The sequence below is a fragment of the Pan troglodytes genome, chromosome 1 (genome assembly GCF_028858775.2).
Source record: "Pan troglodytes isolate AG18354 chromosome 1, NHGRI_mPanTro3-v2.0_pri, whole genome shotgun sequence".
Classification (NCBI taxonomy): domain Eukaryota; kingdom Metazoa; phylum Chordata; class Mammalia; order Primates; family Hominidae; genus Pan; species Pan troglodytes.
Window position 1 is genome coordinate 130,173,551 of NC_072398.2, and position 22,153 is coordinate 130,195,703.

Here is a 22,153-nt window from a genome sequence, read left to right on the forward strand (position 1 = left end):
AGCATGGAGGTAACTGCTCCCCACCTCACCTCCCCCACTACCGGGTCCCTCCCACAACATGTGGGGATTATAGGAACTACAATTCAAGATGAGATTTGGTTGGGGACACAGCCAAGCCGTGTTATATATGTTTATGACTTTATCATATTATAAACTCTTTGATTTACTCATTTTCCTATCTGCCATTGCATTCTATCACAGTGCCATGCATATAATGAATATGTAACAAGTACTTGCTGAGTTGAATTTCTTATTTATTTTTTCCCCCAACCCCCTGCCTTCCACCCTGGAGTTCGATCTTGTCTTTGAAATTATATGCTGTAAATTGTCATTTTAAAATTTAATTTACAAGTGGCTCTCATTTATGTGTGAGAATAAATCTTGTAGCTCTTCTGTCTACGTAGTCATTCAACTTTATGTGCCTAGTGTGTGGCCATGTGCATACTCTTCCTTAGTGTCATCAAAAATCAATGTTACATCAATGGCATGCAAATTGTATGTGGGGATAAAAACAACAAACAAAACCCATCCCCAAGAACAGTATTCTGTATAGAAGAGAAAACTAGTCACTCTTGATTATGTGGTTTTGTGGTACATTTTTTGACAGTTTTGCTGGCTTGGCTTTCTTTCACTTCACAGATTTAACTGATTTAATTTAGGATATAAATACATGATACTTGCAGGGCTTAATAGAGTTCTTAGCAAGTTTAATTTTTCTTAACAGATTTTTTTAGCTTTAATACCACAGAAAATATTTTTATTTGTTATATAAAATAACAAAAGCATTGAAATCTAAAATGGAGTTTTACAAAGCATCTATGCTTCTAAAAGGAAAGAAATATTGATGGCTATGAGATGAGTTAGGAGACTGTTAAGGTTATTCAGGCAAGTGATATTGAGGGCTCAAACCATGGTTGTAGGGAAAGAAATGAGTAGTCAGCTACATAAAATATACAGCAGAATTTACAGGAATTGGCACTAAATAAGATGTCAGGAATTAGATATATGTTTAGAGAGAAGTCAGGCACAGTTAGCTATTTCTGGGTAATGGCTTAATGCCATTTTAAATATTGCCCAAGACTTCCCACCTCTGTTACTTTGTTCATAGTATCTCATTCTTTCCCCATGTTCGGCTTCTCCAGTCTTAAATCTTAACTGTCTTTCAAGGTCTAGCTTACACCTTGTATTTTCAGAAGATGCCTTCAGATGCCCTCTTAGTGGGGGAAATGCTGAATCCTTATAGTGCTTAGAGTCTATAGCATATTTAATAATAATTACTACTACCTACTATTGTCTTTCTTGAGCATCTTCTAACTAGATTGTGCCTTATGCCTAATGAGTGGATGTTTTGAGTTTTTTTGGTTTTTGTCCTAGATAAAACATAATCCAATGTAAGTTAGGTAAACTGCTTTCTCTATAGGTTACTCCAGGTTAAAATTTAAAAAGGCCTGTGTTTACCTACTGTTTCTTACAAAACAGCTGTTTTTTTAGTCTTTAAATTTAGATTTGCAGCAATAATGTTTTGGAGGAAAAATGATCACAGCACAAAGGCTTATATGAATATTATAGGATGGTTCAATACTTAGGCTTCTGCAATCTCAGTTCTCATCACTGTGTCACTTTGCTCTAGTATAGTTCACTGGTAAGCCCTTCGATTGTGAAACACAAAGAACTGGTTCTTTTGTTCTTTGAGGTATTGACATATGGTGAAATTGTTTGCATAATGTTCCAGGATTCACTGAAGAAGTTTGCACCACAGCTACAGGAGTGGTTACAGTTTATAAATCAGGGTCCTGGAGAGCAGTGCTTGTGTGAGGTTTTCTTTAATCTCTCAAATTAGACAATTCAAAGACACTGCTACACAAAATGCTTTAGTGTTTATATGTGACTTGCATCTCAATTCTTTCTTAAGTGGTCTGTCACTTTCTTTTTGAATGAAGAACTTATTTCCTTCCATGACTGTATTCCCATGACTCTTAAAGTATTTAAGACTCATTTAAAGTATGTATTATTGCATATATAATTTTTTTAACAGTTTTACCTTGAAGCTTTTTTATGGAATAATACTAATATTTCATAGTTTGATCTGAGATGTGAAAAATCCTTTTTAGAATGTAAACAGTTGAACTTGTCAGAATGAAATCATAAATGTAGTTTCAAGTATTTAGTAATATTTTTGAGCTTACTCCAATAAGGAAAGCAGTTGGATTAAAGCAGGACACAGCATTTTAGAACATCTTCATTATTAAAACATTATCATTATTATATCATCAAATTCCTAACACTAAGACTTTTCCATGTGCAAGGCACTACTAGGCACTCTGCATACTTTGTGTCATTTAACCCTTAAAAACCACATTTTTATGTTTACAGTTATTATACCCATTTTGTAGAAGGGTTCCTCCCAAGGATTAATGTTACTTGACTTGTCCATGATTAATCATAGTAAGAACCAGTGCCATGACTGCAGAGCCTTTCTCTGCTGTATGAGACATGAGCAAGACTGCACAATCCATGAGAGCCAGAGCTGTGTTTTGCCTGTCATTTTAAACCTGTGACTAGCATAATACCTGGTACATAGTAGATGATCTGTAATAAGTATTTGTTGGCTAAGTTTGCCTCTCATCACCCAATAATAATAACAAAACCCCTCAGCAGGGCCAGGACCGATCCTGGTAGCTTGGCACAGAGTGAACATATTCCTGGCATTCCACATTGGAACTAGAAATACATTGTCACAGGGAAACCTGTCACATGTGGCAGGAAGTTTCATGACTCAATACTTGGAGTTACATGGGTCTTTGTACACTGACCTGTGAATTTGATTGCTACTGAATAGCATAACTTCTATGAGATAATATGTTTTTAGGCAGCTTTCAAATGGACTTTGGGAGTAAACCTTGTTAGTAGGTAAGATGTAGGCTGTGGCCTATGAAGAACATGATGAACCTTCCCTTTAGAACTCAAAGTCACCATTATGAGTATTGATTATAGTTTATAGGACCTCATTATGTAAAAACTGAGAAACGTTGAGCTGCTGCTCTAGGGAATTAGGGATGAAACACCTGAATGCCCCACCTTCTCTGTTTCCTTCCTGCTTGTCTTCCTCATATCTTACTGAGCCTCTGAAACTGATTTGAAAAGCCTTAGGCTACTGGAAGCAGAGGATGACTAATCCTTGCTCCAGACCAGGTTCTGCATTTTTAATTGAAGAACCCAAGGCTGAGAAAAGTGACTTCCTGAAGTCACACGGCTATTTCAGGCACACAGTTAATTTGTGGCAGAGGACTAGATGTGAGTCTAGTGCTTACCAGTTCTATTATAAATTATTTCAAGTACTATTTAAATTGAATAATTAAATCTTTATACAACTTTAGTATTCTGTTTTATATTGTCTTTGAAAATAAATGTCCTTTGCTCAGTGCTGAGATAAGAACTAATATTAACCTATTGTTTCACAGTTTGAATAACTTTTTACATGTCATATGATCCTCACAACCCTAGGAGTAGGAAAAACAGAATTTTATCACTATTCCTATTTTAGAGATAAAATCTTACAGTAATATCACACAGCCAACAAGTTGCAGAGCCAGAATTCAAAAGTAGATTTTCTCACATAAGATTTGAAATTGGACTCGCTTAAGTGAGCTAGTTCAGCCAGTCTGGATCAGAGAAGCCAGCTTCTTGGTTGTAGTGATGGTGAACCCGGGTGGGCCACTTGTGGGTTAAAGAGAAGGTTTGGAAAAAGGCCCTCATCCCTGAACTCTATAGTGAGGGAACAAATAGAATCTTGCCAAATTAAGGGGCTATAGGTTTGGAATAATGGCAGGAGTGAGCATATGCTTTGTTTTCTTGAGATAGTGTGATGGAAGGGAGCATTCCCTCAGGCTAGATTTAAGTGTTTATTTTTATTTTAGTTAGCTATGTGACTAGCTAAGTCAGTTGCTCTTTCTACGCCTTGATGGTCTCATCTGTAAAATGAGAACAATATTAACCTTGTGAACCCCACTCTGATTGCTCAGAACTCTTTTTTTTTTTCTCCTGGGTTCTTTGCATTTCAGTATTTTTAGCAACTATATAGCTAAATTATGAAATTGTTACACATGTTCCTATACAGAATGCAGAAATACTAGAAACTTATTACTGAAACTTACTTACTACTGGCATCAGAAAGACACCAGCTACCATGAACCAAAGAGAAGTTTCTGTTACCTTTTTTGGTGACAGATTTGATCCCCAACCCATTTCGAGTTGGATATTCACTTTTTATTTTGGTTGTAAAATGATTAAATTCTCTCCTTATCTATGAAATAGTAGTTAATTGTTCCATCATTAATTAATGTTTTTTTTTCTAGTTATATAAGTTTGGAGAGACAGTTTCTATTGTTTTTTGGACAGACACTTGGAGACCAGAAAGCTTCTTTGACAAAGTGAAGAAGAACAGACAAAATGGCATGCACACATTATGTTTACTAGGTAAGGGTTTTGGAATTTCCTTGAAGTAACAATATGGAACTATCATACTGTTCTCATTTTGATTTTGTGTTAAGGTCTGTGGATAATTAGCTAGAGGTAAGAAAAGACACAGTCTAGCCATTCTATGCAGACCACACTCTTTCCCATGCTCTTAGAGAGACACGCATCTTCTGCTTCAAGTACCACATGGCTATTTCTGCATACACACCATAGTTACGCTGCTCCCTCTTATGCCCTGCCCTAGTAGATCCTCTACAGTATTGCATATCTTACTCATTTGTCCATCAAGGATTTACTGCAATCCAATAGACATGCACTGAGCAAGTCTTACCAAGGACCATCCTGCATCTTCCTAGGGAGGTTCTTTGAATACTGCAGTATTGATGCTATCAGATTCACAATGATAGATCTGAAAGAGACTCTGGAGATCTTATTGAGGCCTGTTTTACAGATGAAGTTGAGGCCCAGAATATTGAATTATTTCCCCAATGTCACCTAGTCAATTGTTGGCAGAACTGGTAGAATCAGATAGCCTTTTAATAATAGCTCATTTCACTGTACCTTCTTCCCCAAATCCTATTTCCTTTTTAGTGTGGAAAGAGCTGGGATCACTGTCTTTGTTTTCCAAGATAATAGTACTGAGTTTCAGAAAGCCATGGTGTTTTCTTTCTAGCAGAGGCACTGAAATTTTACCGATTCACATTTGCTAATCAGCCCCTATTCTAGTAGCATATGTTGTAGAAAGAAATACTGGTATCAAAGACTTAATCTGTGACTAAACAGAACACAGCTAACTGACATTTTTGATGACTTTGCAATGATACTTCTACTTGGAATCAGAAGACAAAATCCCAGTGCTACTACTTACTAGCTAGAGAGTACTGTAAACATTCCTTAGCCTTCATATTTATCAAATAGGAATAATTCCTCCTACTTCATGGAGTTATATAGAGCAGTACTTCTCAAACTATTTGTGGTAAAGAACCATGGTTGGGTTGTTTAAAACATATGTTTGATTTTTAAATTTTCGGTCTTTTATGTCAGTGTCAAGTTACTATAAATTTTGTACATATTCTTACTCCTGTAGTTACTTCATCATTTACTGGCAACACAAAGCTCACATACTGGCATTGGTCCTGAGATCATACTTTGAATTGTACTGTGTTACTGAAACTGTGTGTGAAGCCACTCACCAAAATGTCTATCACATAGCACAAGATCAGGACAGAGAATAAGCCCATGATTTTGGCCTCTGTATATTAAATACAGATATTCAGAAAATTAGACAAGATTTCTGTTTGCCACTTTTTTTTTTTCAAGACAGAGTCTCAATCTGTTGCCCAGGCTGGAGTGCAGTGGTGCAGTCTCGGCTCACTGCAACCTCCGCCTCCTGAATTCAGGCAATTCTCCTGCCTTGGCTCCCTGGGTAGTTAGGACTACAGGTGCATGCCACCACGCCCGGCTAATTTTTTGTATTTTTTTTAGTAGAGATGGGGTTTCACCATGTTAGCCAGGGTGGTCTCCATCTCCTGACCTCATGATCCACCCGCCTCGGCCTCCTAAAGTGCTGGGATTACAAGCGTGAGCCACTGCACTCGGCCTTTTATTTTATTTTTATTTTTTTGAGACGGAGCCTTGCTCTTGTTGCCCAGGCTGGATTGCAGTGGCGTGATCTTGGCTCACTGCAACCTCCACCTCCCGGGTTCAAGCAATTCTCCTGCCTCAGCCTTCCGAGTAACTGGGATTACAGGTGCCTGCCACCACACCCGGCTAATTTTTGTATTTTTAGTAAAGATGGGGTTTCGCCATATTGGCCAAACTGGTCTCGAACTCCTGACCTTAAGATCTGCCCGCCTCTGCCCCCCAAAGTGCTGGGATTACAGGTATGAGCTACTGCACCTGGCCAATTTGCCAAAATTTTTTAAGCTATTTGCATAATATAGCCAATCTCTATTATTTAACAATATTTAATTTTAAGCAACAAAATACATTTTTTGTTTGTTTGTTTGTTTAAGAGACAAGGTCTCGCTCTGTCTCCCAGGCTGGAGTGCAGTGTCACAATCTCAGCATACTGCAGTCTCAACCTCCCATGCCCAAGTGATCCTCCCACCTCAGCCTTCTAGGTAGCTGGAACCACAGGCATACGCCACCACACCTAGCTAATTTTTGTATGTTTTGTAAAGATGGAGTTTCGCCATGTTGCCCAGGCTGGTCTCGAATTTCTGGGCTCAAGCGATCCACCTACCTTGGCCCCCCAAAGTGCTGGGCTTAGATGAGTGAACCATGGTGCCTGGCTGTATGTCTTAATAGAAAAGATTATAATACATTTTTACTAATGATTGGCATTTCTTAGGATAGAAATTAATATCTACAGCAGGGATTAGCAAACAAGTACCCATGGATCACATCTGGCCTAATGTTTTGTAAATAAGCCTTTATTGGAACATGGCCATGCACCTTCATTTATATATTATCTATGGCTACTTTCATGCCACAACAGCAGTGATGAGTAGCTGTGACAGAGACCATATGGTCCTCAAAACCTAAAATATTTGCTGCCTGCCCCTTTTCAGAAGTTTGCTGGCTCCTGATCTTGAGTGAAATTTTATTTAATCTCATGTGCTGCACCCTGAATCCCTTCAGTGATGTGTTATAACCTTACACTACTTTCTTCATAGTCTTACCAGCCATATGAATTACCTTATTAACTTGATTTCTTCACTGCTTCATAAGAGCAGAGACTTTATCTTGCTCATTATTCTCTTCCTAATGTCTAGAAGTCTAGCACAGTGTAGGCACTAAATAAATATTTATGGAAGTTAATGGAAGTTTTATTTAGTCTATATTCTCAGACTTGGTCTTATGACCCATTGGCACAGAAAATCTTTAACTCTTGCTAGTTCAATCAGTTGCAGCCAGAATACACTCCTTTTAATTGCATTTTTTTCTTTTCTTTTCTTTTCTTTTTTTTTTTTTAAAGATAAGGTTTACCCTGTCATCCAGGCTGGAGTGCAGTAGTGCAGTCTCAGCTCACTGCAACCTCTGCCTACCAGGTTCAAGCGATTCTCCTGCCTCAGCCTCCTGAGGCTGGGATTACAGAAGTCTGCTACCATGCTTGTTTAATTTTTGTGTTTTTAGTAGAGATGGGGTTTTGCCATGTTAACCAGGCTGGTCTCAAACCCCTGGCCTCAAGTGATCTGCCCGTCTCAACCTCCCAAAGTGCTGGGATGACGGGCTTGAGCCACTGCACCCGGCCCCCCTTTTATTCTTGGCATCTAATTAATTATAGATCTAGATTAGGCCATAAACGCTTCTCTAACACATTTTCTTTGGTCTTATGCCAATATTTGCAATCAGCTAGTATGATGTTTTCTTATTTTAGTTTATTGCCAGTGTGATTTAGTGCTTCATTCATCATTAATTATCTTTATAATTTTGTCTTTGAATTTTCCTTGTAAAAAGAGACTGGTCTTATTTTTTTATAGTCCTTACTAACAAGGACACTGTAAGACTTGTGAGTTGGTATGGACTATGCCATCAGATATATCCATCTTGTTATCCCAAAGTTAGATCCAGTTAAGGCCAGCTGTGGGTAGAAGGTCAAAGTAGATGACGGGCGAAGGATAATTTTTAAAAGGACTTTTGCTAAAGAAGTAGGTGTATCTGAGGGATGAAAAATGGGGATTCATTGGAGCTCAGATACTAGAATGTATGTTTTATAACAGTACTGAAAGGTTCTAAAACAGAACAGGGAAGGAAGAATCTGAGAGGCAGGCTACCTGATAACCTCCCCATATATCCATTAAAAATGACAGGAAAGGCCGGGTGCGGTGGCTCACGCCTGTAATCCCAGCACTTTGGGAGGCCGAGGCGGGCGGATCACGAGGTCAGAAGATCGAGACCATCCTGACTAACACGGTGAAACCCCATCTCTACTAAAAATACAAAAAATTAGCCGGGCGTGGTTGCAGGTGCCTGTAGTCTCAGCTACTCGGGAGGCTGAGACAAGAGAATGGTGTGAACCCAGGAGGCGGAGCTTGCATTGAGCTGAGATTGCACCACTGCACTCCAGCCTGGACCACAGAGCGAGACTCCTTCTCAAAAACAAAAAAAAAGATAGGAAGGAGAGGAAGCAGCACTTATCTTTTCAGAAGCTTTGGAAAGGCAGATAGAAGATCAGTGTACAGGTATTTATTGAGTGCTTACCCTATGCCCCATGTAGAGTTAGTTTCTTTTGGAATACTAAGGAAGTGTAGACGTGGGTCCTGCTGTCAAAGCTTTGAAATCTAGTTTGGAACTAATGTGTTGTGCACGTGAAAGTTTAAAGAACAATTAAGTTCTATTGTATGGAGAGGCAGGAAGGACAAACTAGAAATTTGGCTCTTGAGTTGTCTTTCTAAGAGCTGCCCCTTTTCTTAGCTTTCCTGGGAAAAGATAAACAAGGTTAAACAATGTATCTTCCTTGCTCCATTAACAAAAGCAGGAACAGAGTGTGAAGTATAGGATGTCATGATTTCAAATCCTCAAACCATAGTTCTCATCGTTTTATCATCTGGCATTCTCATTATTTAAATTAGTATGTATTTATTGAATGCCTGCTGTGGGTTAAATTCCATAGGGATTAGTGAGGATAAACCATGGCAGGAAAACACAGAGAATTTAAAATTTACTTAGAAAGACAAGACCAATATATATGATATAATTAGAGGTTAATAAAAGATAGCATTAATTGTGTAGATCTTTCCAAGAACAAAAAGCATTTGAGGAGAAGTCAACAAAGACTTTATGAAGGAGTTAGGACGTACGTTGCCCAGAGAGTGGATAGTTTAATATGGGCTGGTGACTGAGTGGTAGGAGAGTCGCTTGAGTAAATTTATTCAGTAGACATTTATGGAGTGTCTTCTGGGTGCTTCACATTATGCTAGGTCCTGGTACTAAGATGAATCAGAGAACCTTACATTCTAGCAAGTAGAAATAGAGAGGAATAATTATGGACTGTGTGAAGACAAGGGAAAAGTAATGCGGGGTCTGGCTTGAGACGAAGTCACGAATGCACTCCTTGATTAAAAAGGATTTGCCTCTAAAAATTCTCCTCAACCCTCTTCCTTTTAAAAATCAGATTCTATAGAGCATATTTGAAAAGTAAAGACAACTGAAAATATGAAAAATCTCATCACAACATTTCAGAAGCTCAGAGTGAATGAATTAATAAATGGGTTAAAATTTTTAAAATCTTAGAAACGTAATTTAAAGGAAATCTAAAAGTTGACTAACACCATTGATTATAGGGAGGCCACATTCTTAATAACAGGCATTCGTTTTTTTCTCCACAATGTGACAGACAAGTAGAAATATTAAATAAATAATGATATTTCAAACCTGAAAAAGGCTTTCAATGCTGGTTCCAAGAACATTTAAAAATATGTATTTAATATTAACTCTGCTATAATTTCCAAGCAAACTCTTTGATATCCTTTATAAGAAACACTTCTATAATCACTTAGGAAATCTGCATAAGTCTAGTAAAGACTCCTCAGTTGCACTATGTTTATTTTTGCAAAAACAAACTTTGGCTGAACCATTTGTTTTCAGCATGTAAAGCAGGAAGCAGCTGTTGCTGTTGCTGTTGTATACTGAGTTCCTTTGAGGATGTAGAGTGATTCTGCTTTTTTACCTTTTACCAAATAGTTCGGTTGAGCATGAGTGATTAAAAAGTATACCGAATCAAATATTTGTGATGCTTGGACTGTCAAGCTTCTAGAGAGCAGAGTTTATATCTGGTCAGGTCCCTGTGGTATCCCAGTCTCTGGCGCAGCGTCTGACACACAGTCCATGCTCAAATCCCTGTTAAAAGCATGAATACTTAGAATTAAAGTATTTATTCAAAATTATGGCATGTGTTAACATTCGTCAGAAAGCAAAAGACTTTTTTAAATGTGGAAAAGATTTTTTTCTACTTACATTACATCTATCAAAGGGCTTTCAGATGGGTCTGTGCAGTTACTAGCTGGTAGAAATGAAAACAAAGATTGTGATTAGCTGTTAGTAGTGTATATGCCAATGTTTATCTAATTCTTTCCCTTGTCTTCTTTTCCAAAAGGAAATTAGATGTTAGCAGGATGGTCTCAGGGCCAAGTTCATGTTTGTTTTCTAACTAGTGGCACAACCACAAGCTTCCATTCTTCTCTGTGTTACTGTAAGAAAGTGGCTAATTAAAATGTGAGGGAAGAGTGTTTCCCCAAAATTTAGGTGACTCTTAACTGAGGTTTACACATAGGGTTTTGGATAAAGTTTTTAATTAAATTAAAAGAACTATTTTTACTTCCTACAGACATCAAAGTAAAGGAGCAGTCTTTGGAAAATCTAATCAAGTAAGTTATTATTCTGAGAATGCATACATGTGTTTTATTTCCTTGAACAATTCAATACATTCTACTTAAATGACCTGAGTTCTAAAGATGGTTGAAAATGAGCTCTCATTAACAGTGTGAACATTAAGCATTTTTATTCTTACGAAATGATAAGCAGTATAATAGAGTAGAAATAGCAATATATTTTGTAGATTCAACACTGAGAACAGTGGTTGGCATCTAACAGACACTCAGTGTTTGTGGAATGAATTAATGCGTTGGGATTCTGAAAACATGGGTGTGAGGCTGGGTGCGGTTGTTCACGCCTGTAGTCCCAGCACTTTGGGAGGCTGAGGCAGGTGGATTGTTTGAGGCCAGGAGTTCGAAACCAGCCTGGCCAACATGGTGAAACCACATCTCTACTAAAAATGGAAAAATTAGCTGGGTGTGGTGGCACGTGCCTTTAATCTCAGCTACTTGGGAGGTTGAGGCACGAGAATCGCTTGAATCTGGGAGGCAGAGGTTGCAGTGAGCTGAGATCACGCCACTGCACTCCAGCCTGGGTAACAGAGTGAGAAAAAAAAAAAAAAAGACATGGGTTTGAGTCCTGAGTCTGCCTCTAGTTGAGTGCTCTTGGGCAAGTTACTTCCATCTCTGAGCCTTATTTTCTTCAGATGTATAATGATAGTACTAATCCTTTTTTACTTAGAGAGGCAGTGTCTAATACAGTACCCCCTACCCACTTGTGACTAAGGAGCATTTGAAATGTGGCTAATGTGACTGAGGAACTGAATTTTTCATTTAATTTTAATTAATTAAAAAATGATACTCTGTTATTGGAAAACTTTTAAGTATGTTTGGAACAGCTTTAGTATATAAATCAACTGTTAAAACCATAAATTTTATGAAAGTTAAATACAGATCAACTATTTCCAATGAAAATTTAATATCCAAATTAAGGTGTGCTGTAAGAACATATCAGATTTCAAAGACTTAATATAAAAACAATCTCTTTAATAATTTTTATATGAGTAGGTGTTAAATTACAACATTTTGGATTAAATAAAATATTAAAATTTTTGCCTTTTTTGGCTGGGCGTGGTGGCTCATGCCTGTAATCCCAGTACTTTGGGAGGCCGAGGCAGGTGGATCACGAGGTCAGCAGTTCGAGACCAGCCTGGCCAAGATGGTGAAACCCCGTCTGTACTAAAAATACAAAAAAAATTAGCCAGGCATGGTGGCAGGCACCTGTAATCCCAGCTACTCGGGAGGCTGAGGCAGAGAATTGCTTGAATCCAGGAGGCGGAGGTTGCAGTGAACCAATATCACACCACTGTACTGCAGCCTAGGCAACAGAGTGAGACTGTCTTAAAAAAAAAATTGCCTTTTTACAAACTTTTTTGTTAATATGGCTACTAGAAAACTTGATTCTATATATGGCTTCATTTATATATCTATTGGATAGCACTGACTTACAGAATTTTTTTGAGAGTCAGTAAAATAATCTATTTGAACTGTGTTGTAAGCCACAATAGCTATATATATATATATATATTTATTTATTTATATTTTCAACAGAGTCTTGCTCTGTCGCCCAGGCTGGAGTGCAGTGGTGTCATCTCAGCTCGCTGCAACCTCCGTCTCCCGGGTTCAATTGATTCTCCTGTCTCAGTCTTCTGAGTAGCTGGGATTACAGGCGTGCGCCACCAAGCCACGCTAATTTTTTTTATTTTTAGTAGAGACGGAGTTTCACCATGTTGGTCAGGCTGGTCTCAAACTCCTGACTTTGTGATCCACCCGCCTCGGCCTCCCAAAGTGCTGGGATTACAGGCATGAGCCACCACGCCTGGCCTGCAATGGCTATATTTTTGTTAATATGATAGTTCAGCAAGCCTGATAGGCTTTTGAGGCATACAGAAATAAACGTATGCCATCACCTGAGATTTTTAAGCATCCAAGATGCTTTAGTTTACTTTTCTTAGAGGAAACAGTGAAAAGAATATGTGGTTTAAAAATGGTCATAAAAAGGACACTAAATAACCTGATTAAGCTAGAGTATAAACCAAATTGCCACTTACTTTGAATTGTTTTTACCAAAGGTATCACTTTGAATAAAGATAACTTTCATTTAGACATCTATCTTTATGTGTTCCTGCCATCATTTCAGTGAGATCAGAGGAAAGTTAAATTAGAACAATGAAAAAGCTTAAGAAATGAACAATCATCATGCTTTTGTGTATGCTTAAAGTGAGTACATGTAAAAAAACATCAAACAGAATGTAGACTGTGGTACTTGAGTATACCTGGGAGAGTAATTGCATTAATAACATATTATGTAGTTTCATGGCTAAGAACAGTGGCATCTAGTTTTCTGCCTATAGGGGAAGGAAGATCTATGAACCTCCACGGTATATGAGTGTAAACCAAGCAGCCCAGCAGCTTCTGGAGATTGTTCAAAATCAAAGAATACGAGGAGAAGAACCAGGTACTCAAGACACTAGAAGGACTCTCATATTATTCCTCTGTTACTGCATTTAGATGTGTATATGACTTAATATCTCATACCACTATGGAAGCAAGAGTCAGTATTTTTGTATTGTACTATTTCTTGTCATTTTTGTCCAACTTTAACTTAAATCCCATAGGCTTCAAGTTGTAGTGAAAGAAAAAAAAATTGGCATTCTTTTATAGTATAATTAACACCATTCCAGAAAGTGAGGATTTTTCACAAATTAAACATAAGTCACATTTGATATAAATATATTACTGTATAAATATTTTTGTTAAAATATATCTATTATGTTATCCCTAATCAATGGTGAGATCTATCCTGCAAAAATATACTTATCGTTCTTTTATTCTCCCTCCTTTCATTCTTAATATTGAGACTAGGAATAGTTTTCTTCAGAGTAAATATAAGAGAAAATTTGTTCTTATATTCCTAATATGTAGACACAGTGTGTGGTATATAATAGAAATGTTTATTGTCAATAAATCTTTATGGGAGGTTCTTTTTTTTTTTTTTTTTTGAGACAGGGTCTCACTTTGTCACGCAGGCTGGAGTGCAGAGGCACTATCTCAGCTCATTGCAGCCTCCACCTCCTGGGCTCAAGTGATCCTCCCACCTTAGCTGAACTACAAGTGCATGCCACCATGCCCAGCTAATTTCTTTGTGTGTTTTTGGTAGAGACAGGGTTTCACCATGTTGCCCAGGCTTTTCTCGAATTCCTTGGCTCAAGCAATCCTCCCACCTCGGCCTCCCAAAGCCTCCCAAAGTGTTGGGATTACAGGTGTGAACCACCACGCCTGGCCCACTGTGAGACTTTTTTTTTTTTTTTTTGAGATGGGGTCTTGCTTTGTTGCCCAAGTTAGAGTGCAGTGGTGCAATCATGGCTCACTGCAACCTCTGCCTCCCGGGCTCAAGCCACCCTCCCACCTTAGCCACTTGAGTAGCTGGGACTACAGGTGCATGCCACCACACCCAGCTAATTTTTTTGTATTTTTGGTGGAGATGGGGTTTCACCATGTTGCCCAGCTGGTCTCGAACTCCTGAGCTCAAGCGATCCGCCTGCCTCAGCCTCCCAAAATGCTGGGATTACAGGTGCGAGTCACCGCACCCGGTCAAGAGATTCTTGAGTGATTGTTGCTTATTTTATTCTCATTAGTAGGCCATGTTAAAGTCGTGAAACAAATAGTCTGCAAGGATGTTCTATATCCATAACTTTGTACAGAAGTTTCTTGCATTCCTGTTTGTCCTTGGATAAACCATTTGCCCCCTTTTGATCATTGTTCAATCAAGACCCCTTTCCCAGCTAAACAATACAACCATTAAAGGGTCAGCTCTTTAGCTGTAGCACCAGAGTGAATAATACTAAAGCTAAGGCTGGCTGTTTTTAACTGAAAAACATAAATAGTGCCAAATGCTCATTATTTGTTAAGGAATCTATAGTCTACTAGTCTCATATCTACTATCTTAGCTCTCATTACCATGATTTAAAAGAGAGAGTATTACATTTTAAAAAATGAGAAAACTGAAGTTTATCACACAGCTAATTGGATGGCAAGGCAGAAACTCAAATCTGTAATTTATTTCATAATCTCATGGTTTCTTCAGTATATCTAGGTCAATATGAACATTATCTCAAGCAAGTTATTAAAAACCTGTGTGTAATAAACATTGTTTACTCAGAACTTATTTAAAAACGAATGCTGTGCAATTGTAGAGTGTAAGTATAGCTTGTCAAGTCCTAAAAGCTTAGTGTAAGCCTTTGTAATTCTGAAAGGGTAAAGTTTGGAAGTACTCTTTTATATTAGGTAATACAAATGATTTAGAAAATCCCTTGGATGAATTAATGGATAACTGGTCCATAAGTGGCAAAAGAGATTTAAGATATTTGGGGCTTCTTGAAATGTACTTGTGGTACTAATGTTTGTTTGACTGTTGGATGGATGATGCATTTGCTGAATTGAATAGCAGTATCTTTTTTTTTTAATAGCAGTTACCGAGGAGACACTTTGTGTTGGCTTAGCCAGAGTTGGAGCCGACGACCAGAAAATTGCAGCAGGCACTTTACGGCAAATGTGTACTGTGGACTTGGGAGAACCATTGCATTCCTTGATCATCACAGGAGGCAGCATACATCCAATGGAGATGGAGATGCTAAGTCTGTTTTCCATACCAGAAAATAGCTCAGAATCTCAAAGCATCAATGGACTTTGAACATAGATATTTACTATTGTCTGATGTAAATTTCAGCCATATATGGATTGATATGGTTTGGCTGTATCCCCACCCAAGTCTCATCTTGAATTTTAATCCTCATAATTCCCAGGTGTTGTGGTAGGTAATTGAATCATGGGGGCAGTTTGCCTCATGCTATTCTCATGATAGTGAGCTTTCATGAGATCTGATGGTTTTATAAGTGCCTGGCATTTCCCCTACTGGCTCTCATTCTCACTCTTGCCGCCCTGTGAAGAGGTGCCTTCCACCGTGATTGTTAAGTTTCCTGAGGCCTTCCCAGCCATGTGGAACTGTGAGTCGAAAATTAAACCTCTTTTATAATTACCCAGTCTCGGGTATTTCTTCATAGCAGTGTGAGAATGGATTAATACCTGGATGCATGCATGTTTGTGTAACAAACAGGTCTTTTGGCTTATCTAGTAAGTATAAAACAAGTGACCAAAAAGAAGTTGACTCAACAATGCTTGGTTTCTTGTGGCAGTGAGTTTTTTCCCTATGATATCATCAGTTGTTGCTGCTATTTTGGCAACTTTTCAGGATGTACACATAAAGCAGACCAGGCTGGAAAGCTTGTGGATAGACATCCACTGACAGAATCATTTAAGAGCAGTTTTTATTTATGAAACCAATTTATACAAGGTGGTTGTTAACAGAATATAACTTAGAGGTAACTGGAATTTGAATCACTTGAATCTGTTTTAAAGGGTAAAAAATGTTATGAGTGCCAAGAAAAGCAAATAAAAGATTAGTAAATGTTCACAAAATATGTTTATAATTTTCTTCTTTTTAAAAAAGTTAGCTGTCCCTACTGCATGAGGAGTTGTCCTGACAGCAGCTGGTATTAGTGTATATAAACAAAGGTAGAAAGATTACATTTCCATCCAGCAGTCTGACTTACAGCTCAGCTGAGCACACGCCACAAAATGACATTGTTCTGAATTCACTGTCTTGGTTAGCTGACATCCTAATTACGTGGCTCATACTCTGCTGTATTTTGGAGGTTATAAGGTTGTTTAATTATAAATGTTCAGCCAGCCTTGTACAGTTGCTGTTTGGTTTTAAATAGCATCTTTCACATCCAAGCAGACAAATGGAAAACTTGCTGACTACAAAATAAAATTTTTAAAAATGTAAGTTTTAAGGCAACAATGGATTAGTCAAGATATGCCATATCACTTAATTCAGTTAATATGCCATTGTATATGTGTGAGTAGTCACACTCTTCTTACTAGTATTAAATAACACTCCATTTATTATATTTCATGACCAAAGAGTTTCAGTTCTGAATAGAAATAGCTTTCTTATATCCTAGTTCAGTTGGTTCAACTCTAAGTATTTCCATGGCCTAACCAATTTTTCTGAGCTCTTTACTTAGTAAATTCATTGAAATTTGAACAGATTTCCCTACTCCCTGGGATCATCAATTAGCTAAAGATTATTTGACTTATTTTACTTCATTTGAGATAAAAGATATTTATATATATATGAAACATCTCTTTTTTCTTTATTATTATTTATTTATTTATTTATTTATTTATTTATTTATTTATTTTTGAGACACAGTCTCACTCTGTAGCCCAGGCTAGAGTGTAGCGGTGCAATCTTGGCTCACTGCAACCTCTGCCTCCCAGGTTCAAGCGATTATCCTGCCTCAGCCTCCCGAGTAGCTGGGATTGCAGTCATGTGGCGGCACCACACCTGGCTATTTTGTGTGTGTGTGTGTGTGTGTGTGTGTGTGTGTAGAGATGGGGTTTCACCATGTTGGCCAGGCTGGTCTTGAACTCCTGACCTCAAGTGATCCGCCCACCTTGGCCTCCCAAAGTGCTAGGATTACAGGCATGAGCCACTATGCCTGGCCTCATTTTCAATCTGTTAGACACAGAAGGGGAGAGAGCCAAGTACATTTAAATGCCAGTTGTATATTATTTTCTTCTCATATGTTAAACTAAACATTTAAGAACTATATAATGAAGGACTTCTGGTTTTGGTAATGGTGTAATAGCTTGTAATGTACAAACCCTCCCAATTATAAACTGGACAAAATATAATAAACAATGGTCTAAAAACTCTAGGGAGTCACTGAAACCAGCTGTGAACTATATATGGTTTTTCCCCTTCGGTCTTTCCCAGACTGTGTGGTAAGGCGTGGCTAGAACTCAGGAGAAAGTTGCAATCTTACTGGCTTGAGGTGTTAGGATGGAATTAAAGGCCGCTAGAAGAACTGAAAATTAAAGCAGCAGATCCTAGAAATGAAGGTGTCAGAAATGGAGGAGGCTTCCTGTCTGCATATGATCTCTCCTTAAATCCTTAGCTAACTCTCGAACCGTGCATGCCCCGGGAAGACTCCAAGGACCTTGGTGGAAAGCCACAGTTGGAAGGCTCAAGAAGCTGAACAGAGACGGCTGTTTTCTATTGCAATAGAAGACACAGTTTCAAGTTTGAATTCTGACAAGTTAGAAGGGCTTGATAGAACCTTGAGCTTCCCAAACCCCAGAATGGCCATGTATTAGTAAAGGCTGTGCACAAGACTAAAGATTTATGCTAAAACTAAGGATGAAACCTTTAACATAATATAAAATCAAGGTGATTAGCCAATACTTTAAATGAGATCAAAGCTTAGCACTCTTCAGAGTATGATAAAATGAATCTGTATAACATATAAACAATGACCGGAATACAATAAAATGCTATAGGGTATCCAGAGAAATAAGGAAATACGGTTTATAGCTTATGGTTTAAAAAAAAAAAAAAAGAGCAGACAACAGAAAAAAAAATCCGAACATAAACTAGATGATGGTGGAATTGGCAGACAAGGATTTTTAAAGCAGTTTTTAGAACTATGTTCATGGACAAAAAGGTAGGGTGGTTGTAATGAACGAATATAGATATATATTCTCACCCAAAATGTGGTAACATTAAAAGAAAATGGTTGGGTTTAACCGTAGCATACAGATGACACATGAAAGAAATTGTCCAATCTGAGGAAAAGAGAAGAAAAGATTAGAAGGAAGACAACAGAAAGCCTCAATGCCATTTGGGGAAATATCAAGCAATTTAACATAGGTAACTGGATTTCCAGAAGAATAGAAGGAAAATAGGGCAGAAGAAAATATAAGTAACTTACAGGCCAGAATTACCTCAAATTTGGTAAAGCTATCAACTCACAGATCCAATAACTGAGTGAACCCCAAGTGGAATAAATAAAGAAAATCATACCTAACGTAACAGGTAAAACTGATGAAAACCAAGGATAAAAAAGCTACCAAGGGTGGTAGTAGGGAACCTACCAAATTTTTATTTGAAATTAAACTTAACCAGGTTCCTCTGTCTGCTAAATCTGGCAATTCTGTTCTGTATGTAACTTAACCTCTATTTAAATGAAATTGTAAAATGAACACTGCACTACTCAGCAGGGAAAGGATGAACAATAGTGTTTTCGGTCTGTTCTCTGAAATCCCAATGTTAGTTAAAATAGAAATACCTGAAGGCTGCATACATTTGTTTGATTATTTAATAGTGTTTAGCTCTTTAATACTATAAAGTTCTTTAAAATTATCATGTAGTGAAACACTATTCCATAATCTAGATACAGAACGGTTTCATCACCCACAAGATCTCCCACTGTCCCTTTATATTCATCCCTCTAGTTCATTCCTCTTTATTGCTAAGTAGTGTTCTCTCATATGGATAGACTACAGTTTATCCATTCACTATTTGAGAGATAATTGGTTTGTTTCCACTTTTTAGTGATTGTGTATAAAGTTGTTAAAACATTAACATAACAGGTTTTTGCCTGATATTTTATCCAGAGGGATTGCTGGGTCACATGGTTAAGTGTGCACCTAATTTTATAAGAAACTGCCAAAATGATTTCCAAAGTGCCTGTACATTTTGCATTCTCGCCAGCATTGTATGGGTTCCCATTGCTCTGTATCTTTGCCACCACTTCATGTTGGCAGTATTTTGAACTATTCTGATAGGTGTGTAGTGGTGTCTTTTTTTTTTTTTTTTTAGACAGAGTTTTGCTTTTGTTGCCCAAGCAAGAGTGCAATGGCACAATCTCGGCTCACCACAACCTCTGCCTCCTGGGTTCAAGCTATTCTCATGTCTCAGCCTCCCGAGTAGCTGGGATTACAGGCATGCACCACCACGCCCAGCCAATTTTGTATTTTTAGAAGAGGCGGGGTTTCTCCGTGTTGGTCAGGCTGGTCCCAAACTCCCAACCTCAGGTGATCTGCCTGCCTTGGCCTCCCAAAGTGCTGGGATTACAGGCATGAGCCACTGTGCCTGGCCGCAGTGGTGTCTTTGTTGTGGTTTTAATTTGTATTTCCCAATACCTAATGATGTGGATCATCTTTTCATGTGCTTATTCACCATTCTTATATCCTATTTGATGAAGCATCTGTTCATGTCTTTTGCCTACTTTTAAATTGGATTGTTTCCATATGGTGAAATTTTGAGTGTTTATTACATATTCTGGATAAAACCTTTTGTAAGATATATGACCTGCAAATATTTTCTTCCCATTTGTAGCTTGTCCTTTCATTCCCTTAACCATTTTTGATAAAGCAAACGTTTTAAATTTTGATTAAATCCACTTTATGTTTTCTTACATAGATTATGCTTCTGTTGCCATGTCTAAGATCCCATCACAAATTCAACAGACTCAATATTTGTATGAAGTGAGTTTTAGATCCACACTCATTTTTTTTTTTTGCATGTAAATGTTTAGTTACAACATCTTGATAAGACTGTTCTTCCATTGAATTGTTTCTGCACCATTGTAAAAATCATTAAGCCCTATTTATGTAGGTCTCTTTCTGAACTCTTGCTGTTCTATTGATCTGTGCGTCTCTCCCTTCTATGATACTATGCTGTCTTAATTACTTTAGCTTTATGGTAAGTCTTAAAAACAGGTGGTGTGGTTCCTTTAACATTCTTTTTTCAAAGTTGTTTTAGCTATTCTAGTTCCTTTGCCTTTCCATATAAACGTTAGAATGAGCTTGTTGACATATACAAAAGAGGCTGTGAGATTTGGATTGGAATTGTTTGAGATGGTGTGGATATTTTGGGGTTTATTCTGTTTTGGGTTTGCCCAGCTTCTTGACTCTAGGTGTACATCACCAAACTTGGGAAGTTTACAGCCATTATTTCTTCAGATCTTCCTTCAGCACTATATACTTTATCCTCTCCTTGAGAAATTCTGATAAATACAAATGTTAGACATTTCTTACTGTCCAACAGGTTCCCGAGCTTTGTTCATTGTTGTTGTTATTTCAGTCTGTTTTCTCTGTTGCCTAGAGCTGATAATTTTTATCCATCTATGAATTCATTGACTCTTTTCGCTGTCTTCTCCGTTCTGCTGTTGAGTCCATCTGTATGTTTTTAAAATTTTGGTTACTGTTCTAAAATTTCCATTTGGTTCTTTTTATGTCTGCTGTTTTTTATTTTAACATTTGTTTCAAGATTATTTGTGATTTCTTTGTCATGTATTTTTCTGTAGGTGTTTGAGCATTTCATATAGCATTTTTGTATTGCTCGCTTGAGCATTTTAAATATCTGCTTTAAGGTCTTTGTTAGATAATTCTAACATTGATATCTCAGTTTTACCATCTATTGATTTTCTGTAAGTTGAAATTTTTTGCAGCACTTTATCAAGTAATTTTGGATTATAGCTTGGACATTTTGAATATTATGTTGTGAGTTGCTGGGTCTTGTTCAGATTTAATGGAGAATATCAATCTTTTTGTTTGAGCAGGCAACCAACCTGTTAGCTTCAGGATGCAATTATCAGATTGCTCTTTATGGGCTACAGTTGCAGTGTAAGTTTGGTTTTCAAAGACTGCAATTCTCTTTGGATCTATCTCAAGTTTGTGGCACACAATTTGGGACTTATGAAGTCGTCTGTTGGATAGTTTAGTTCTCAAGATTCTCAAGGCTAAATAGAATCAGATCCAAGCATTAGTGATTTGAGGATGATCCTTGGGGTTCATAAACAACTTTATGAGATTGCTTTCCTGGTTTCCTCCCACTCCATAATCTCTCCACTTCCTGGTTCCCTGGGCTCCCTTTCTTGGTTGATCCTCTGGCCAGAAACTTGGGCATCTAGTTACTCTACTCTGATACTATTTCATACTTTCATGGCTGGGCCTGCATTCTGCTCCATGTGGTGGGGGTACAGAGAGAAAAAAGCAACAGGGTTGCTGTACCCTTTTAAAACCATAACTCTACCAAACAGAAATATTCCCCTCCCCCAAAGTTTTAGTTCCTATGGGCTTACATAGCTGTTGGCCACCACCACAGGATTGCCTGGCCAAAGCTTTTGGAAGCCAGTGGGAAGTCTTCCCTCCAACTAATGTAACTACAAATGTAGTAACTTTGCCTTCTTCTGAGGTCTGTAGAAACCAATATGACCTGTGTACAAATTATTGCTCATGGGGAAAGTAGTATGATGCACATACAGGACAATAAACCCTGTAAAGCTGAACATTATGATCTAACTTATTGTCTGTCTAGGGTGGAAGACAGTGACGGCTAATCAGATGGACCTTATTTTATTTGTAATTTTACAAGTCACAATGACATA

The 22,153-nt window shown here is 37.8% G+C and overlaps 2 protein-coding genes across 15 annotated transcripts in view; one reads left to right on the top strand and one right to left on the bottom strand.

Annotated features, from left to right (window-relative positions):
• The window catches only part of DPH5 (diphthamide biosynthesis 5), a 35,785-nt gene extending 19,894 nt beyond the window's left edge, over positions 1 to 15,891 (top strand). For 5 of the 14 annotated variants that reach the window (XM_009426433.5, XM_513597.7, XM_024347392.3 and 2 more), the window contains exons 5-8: positions 4,356 to 4,476; positions 10,808 to 10,847; positions 13,208 to 13,311; positions 15,323 to 15,891. In XM_009426433.5, coding sequence (XP_009424708.1) covers positions 4,356 to 4,476; positions 10,808 to 10,847; positions 13,208 to 13,311; positions 15,323 to 15,546 — 489 coding nt within the window. In that variant the 3' untranslated portion in view covers positions 15,547 to 15,891. The remainder of the gene's footprint in view (positions 1 to 4,355; positions 4,477 to 10,807; positions 10,848 to 13,207; positions 13,312 to 15,322) is intronic. The other 9 variants (XM_009426449.4, XM_063799036.1, XM_009426443.5 and 6 more) reach the window with 3 other exon arrangements.
• The window catches only part of SLC30A7 (solute carrier family 30 member 7), a 99,790-nt gene continuing 87,461 nt past the window's right edge, over positions 9,825 to 22,153 (bottom strand). Inside the window, exons 12-13 of the transcript XR_001707961.4 lie at positions 10,438 to 10,483; positions 9,825 to 10,320 (exon numbers count right to left, since the gene is read on the bottom strand). The gene's annotated coding sequence lies outside the window, so the exon portion shown is untranslated. The remainder of the gene's footprint in view (positions 10,321 to 10,437; positions 10,484 to 22,153) is intronic.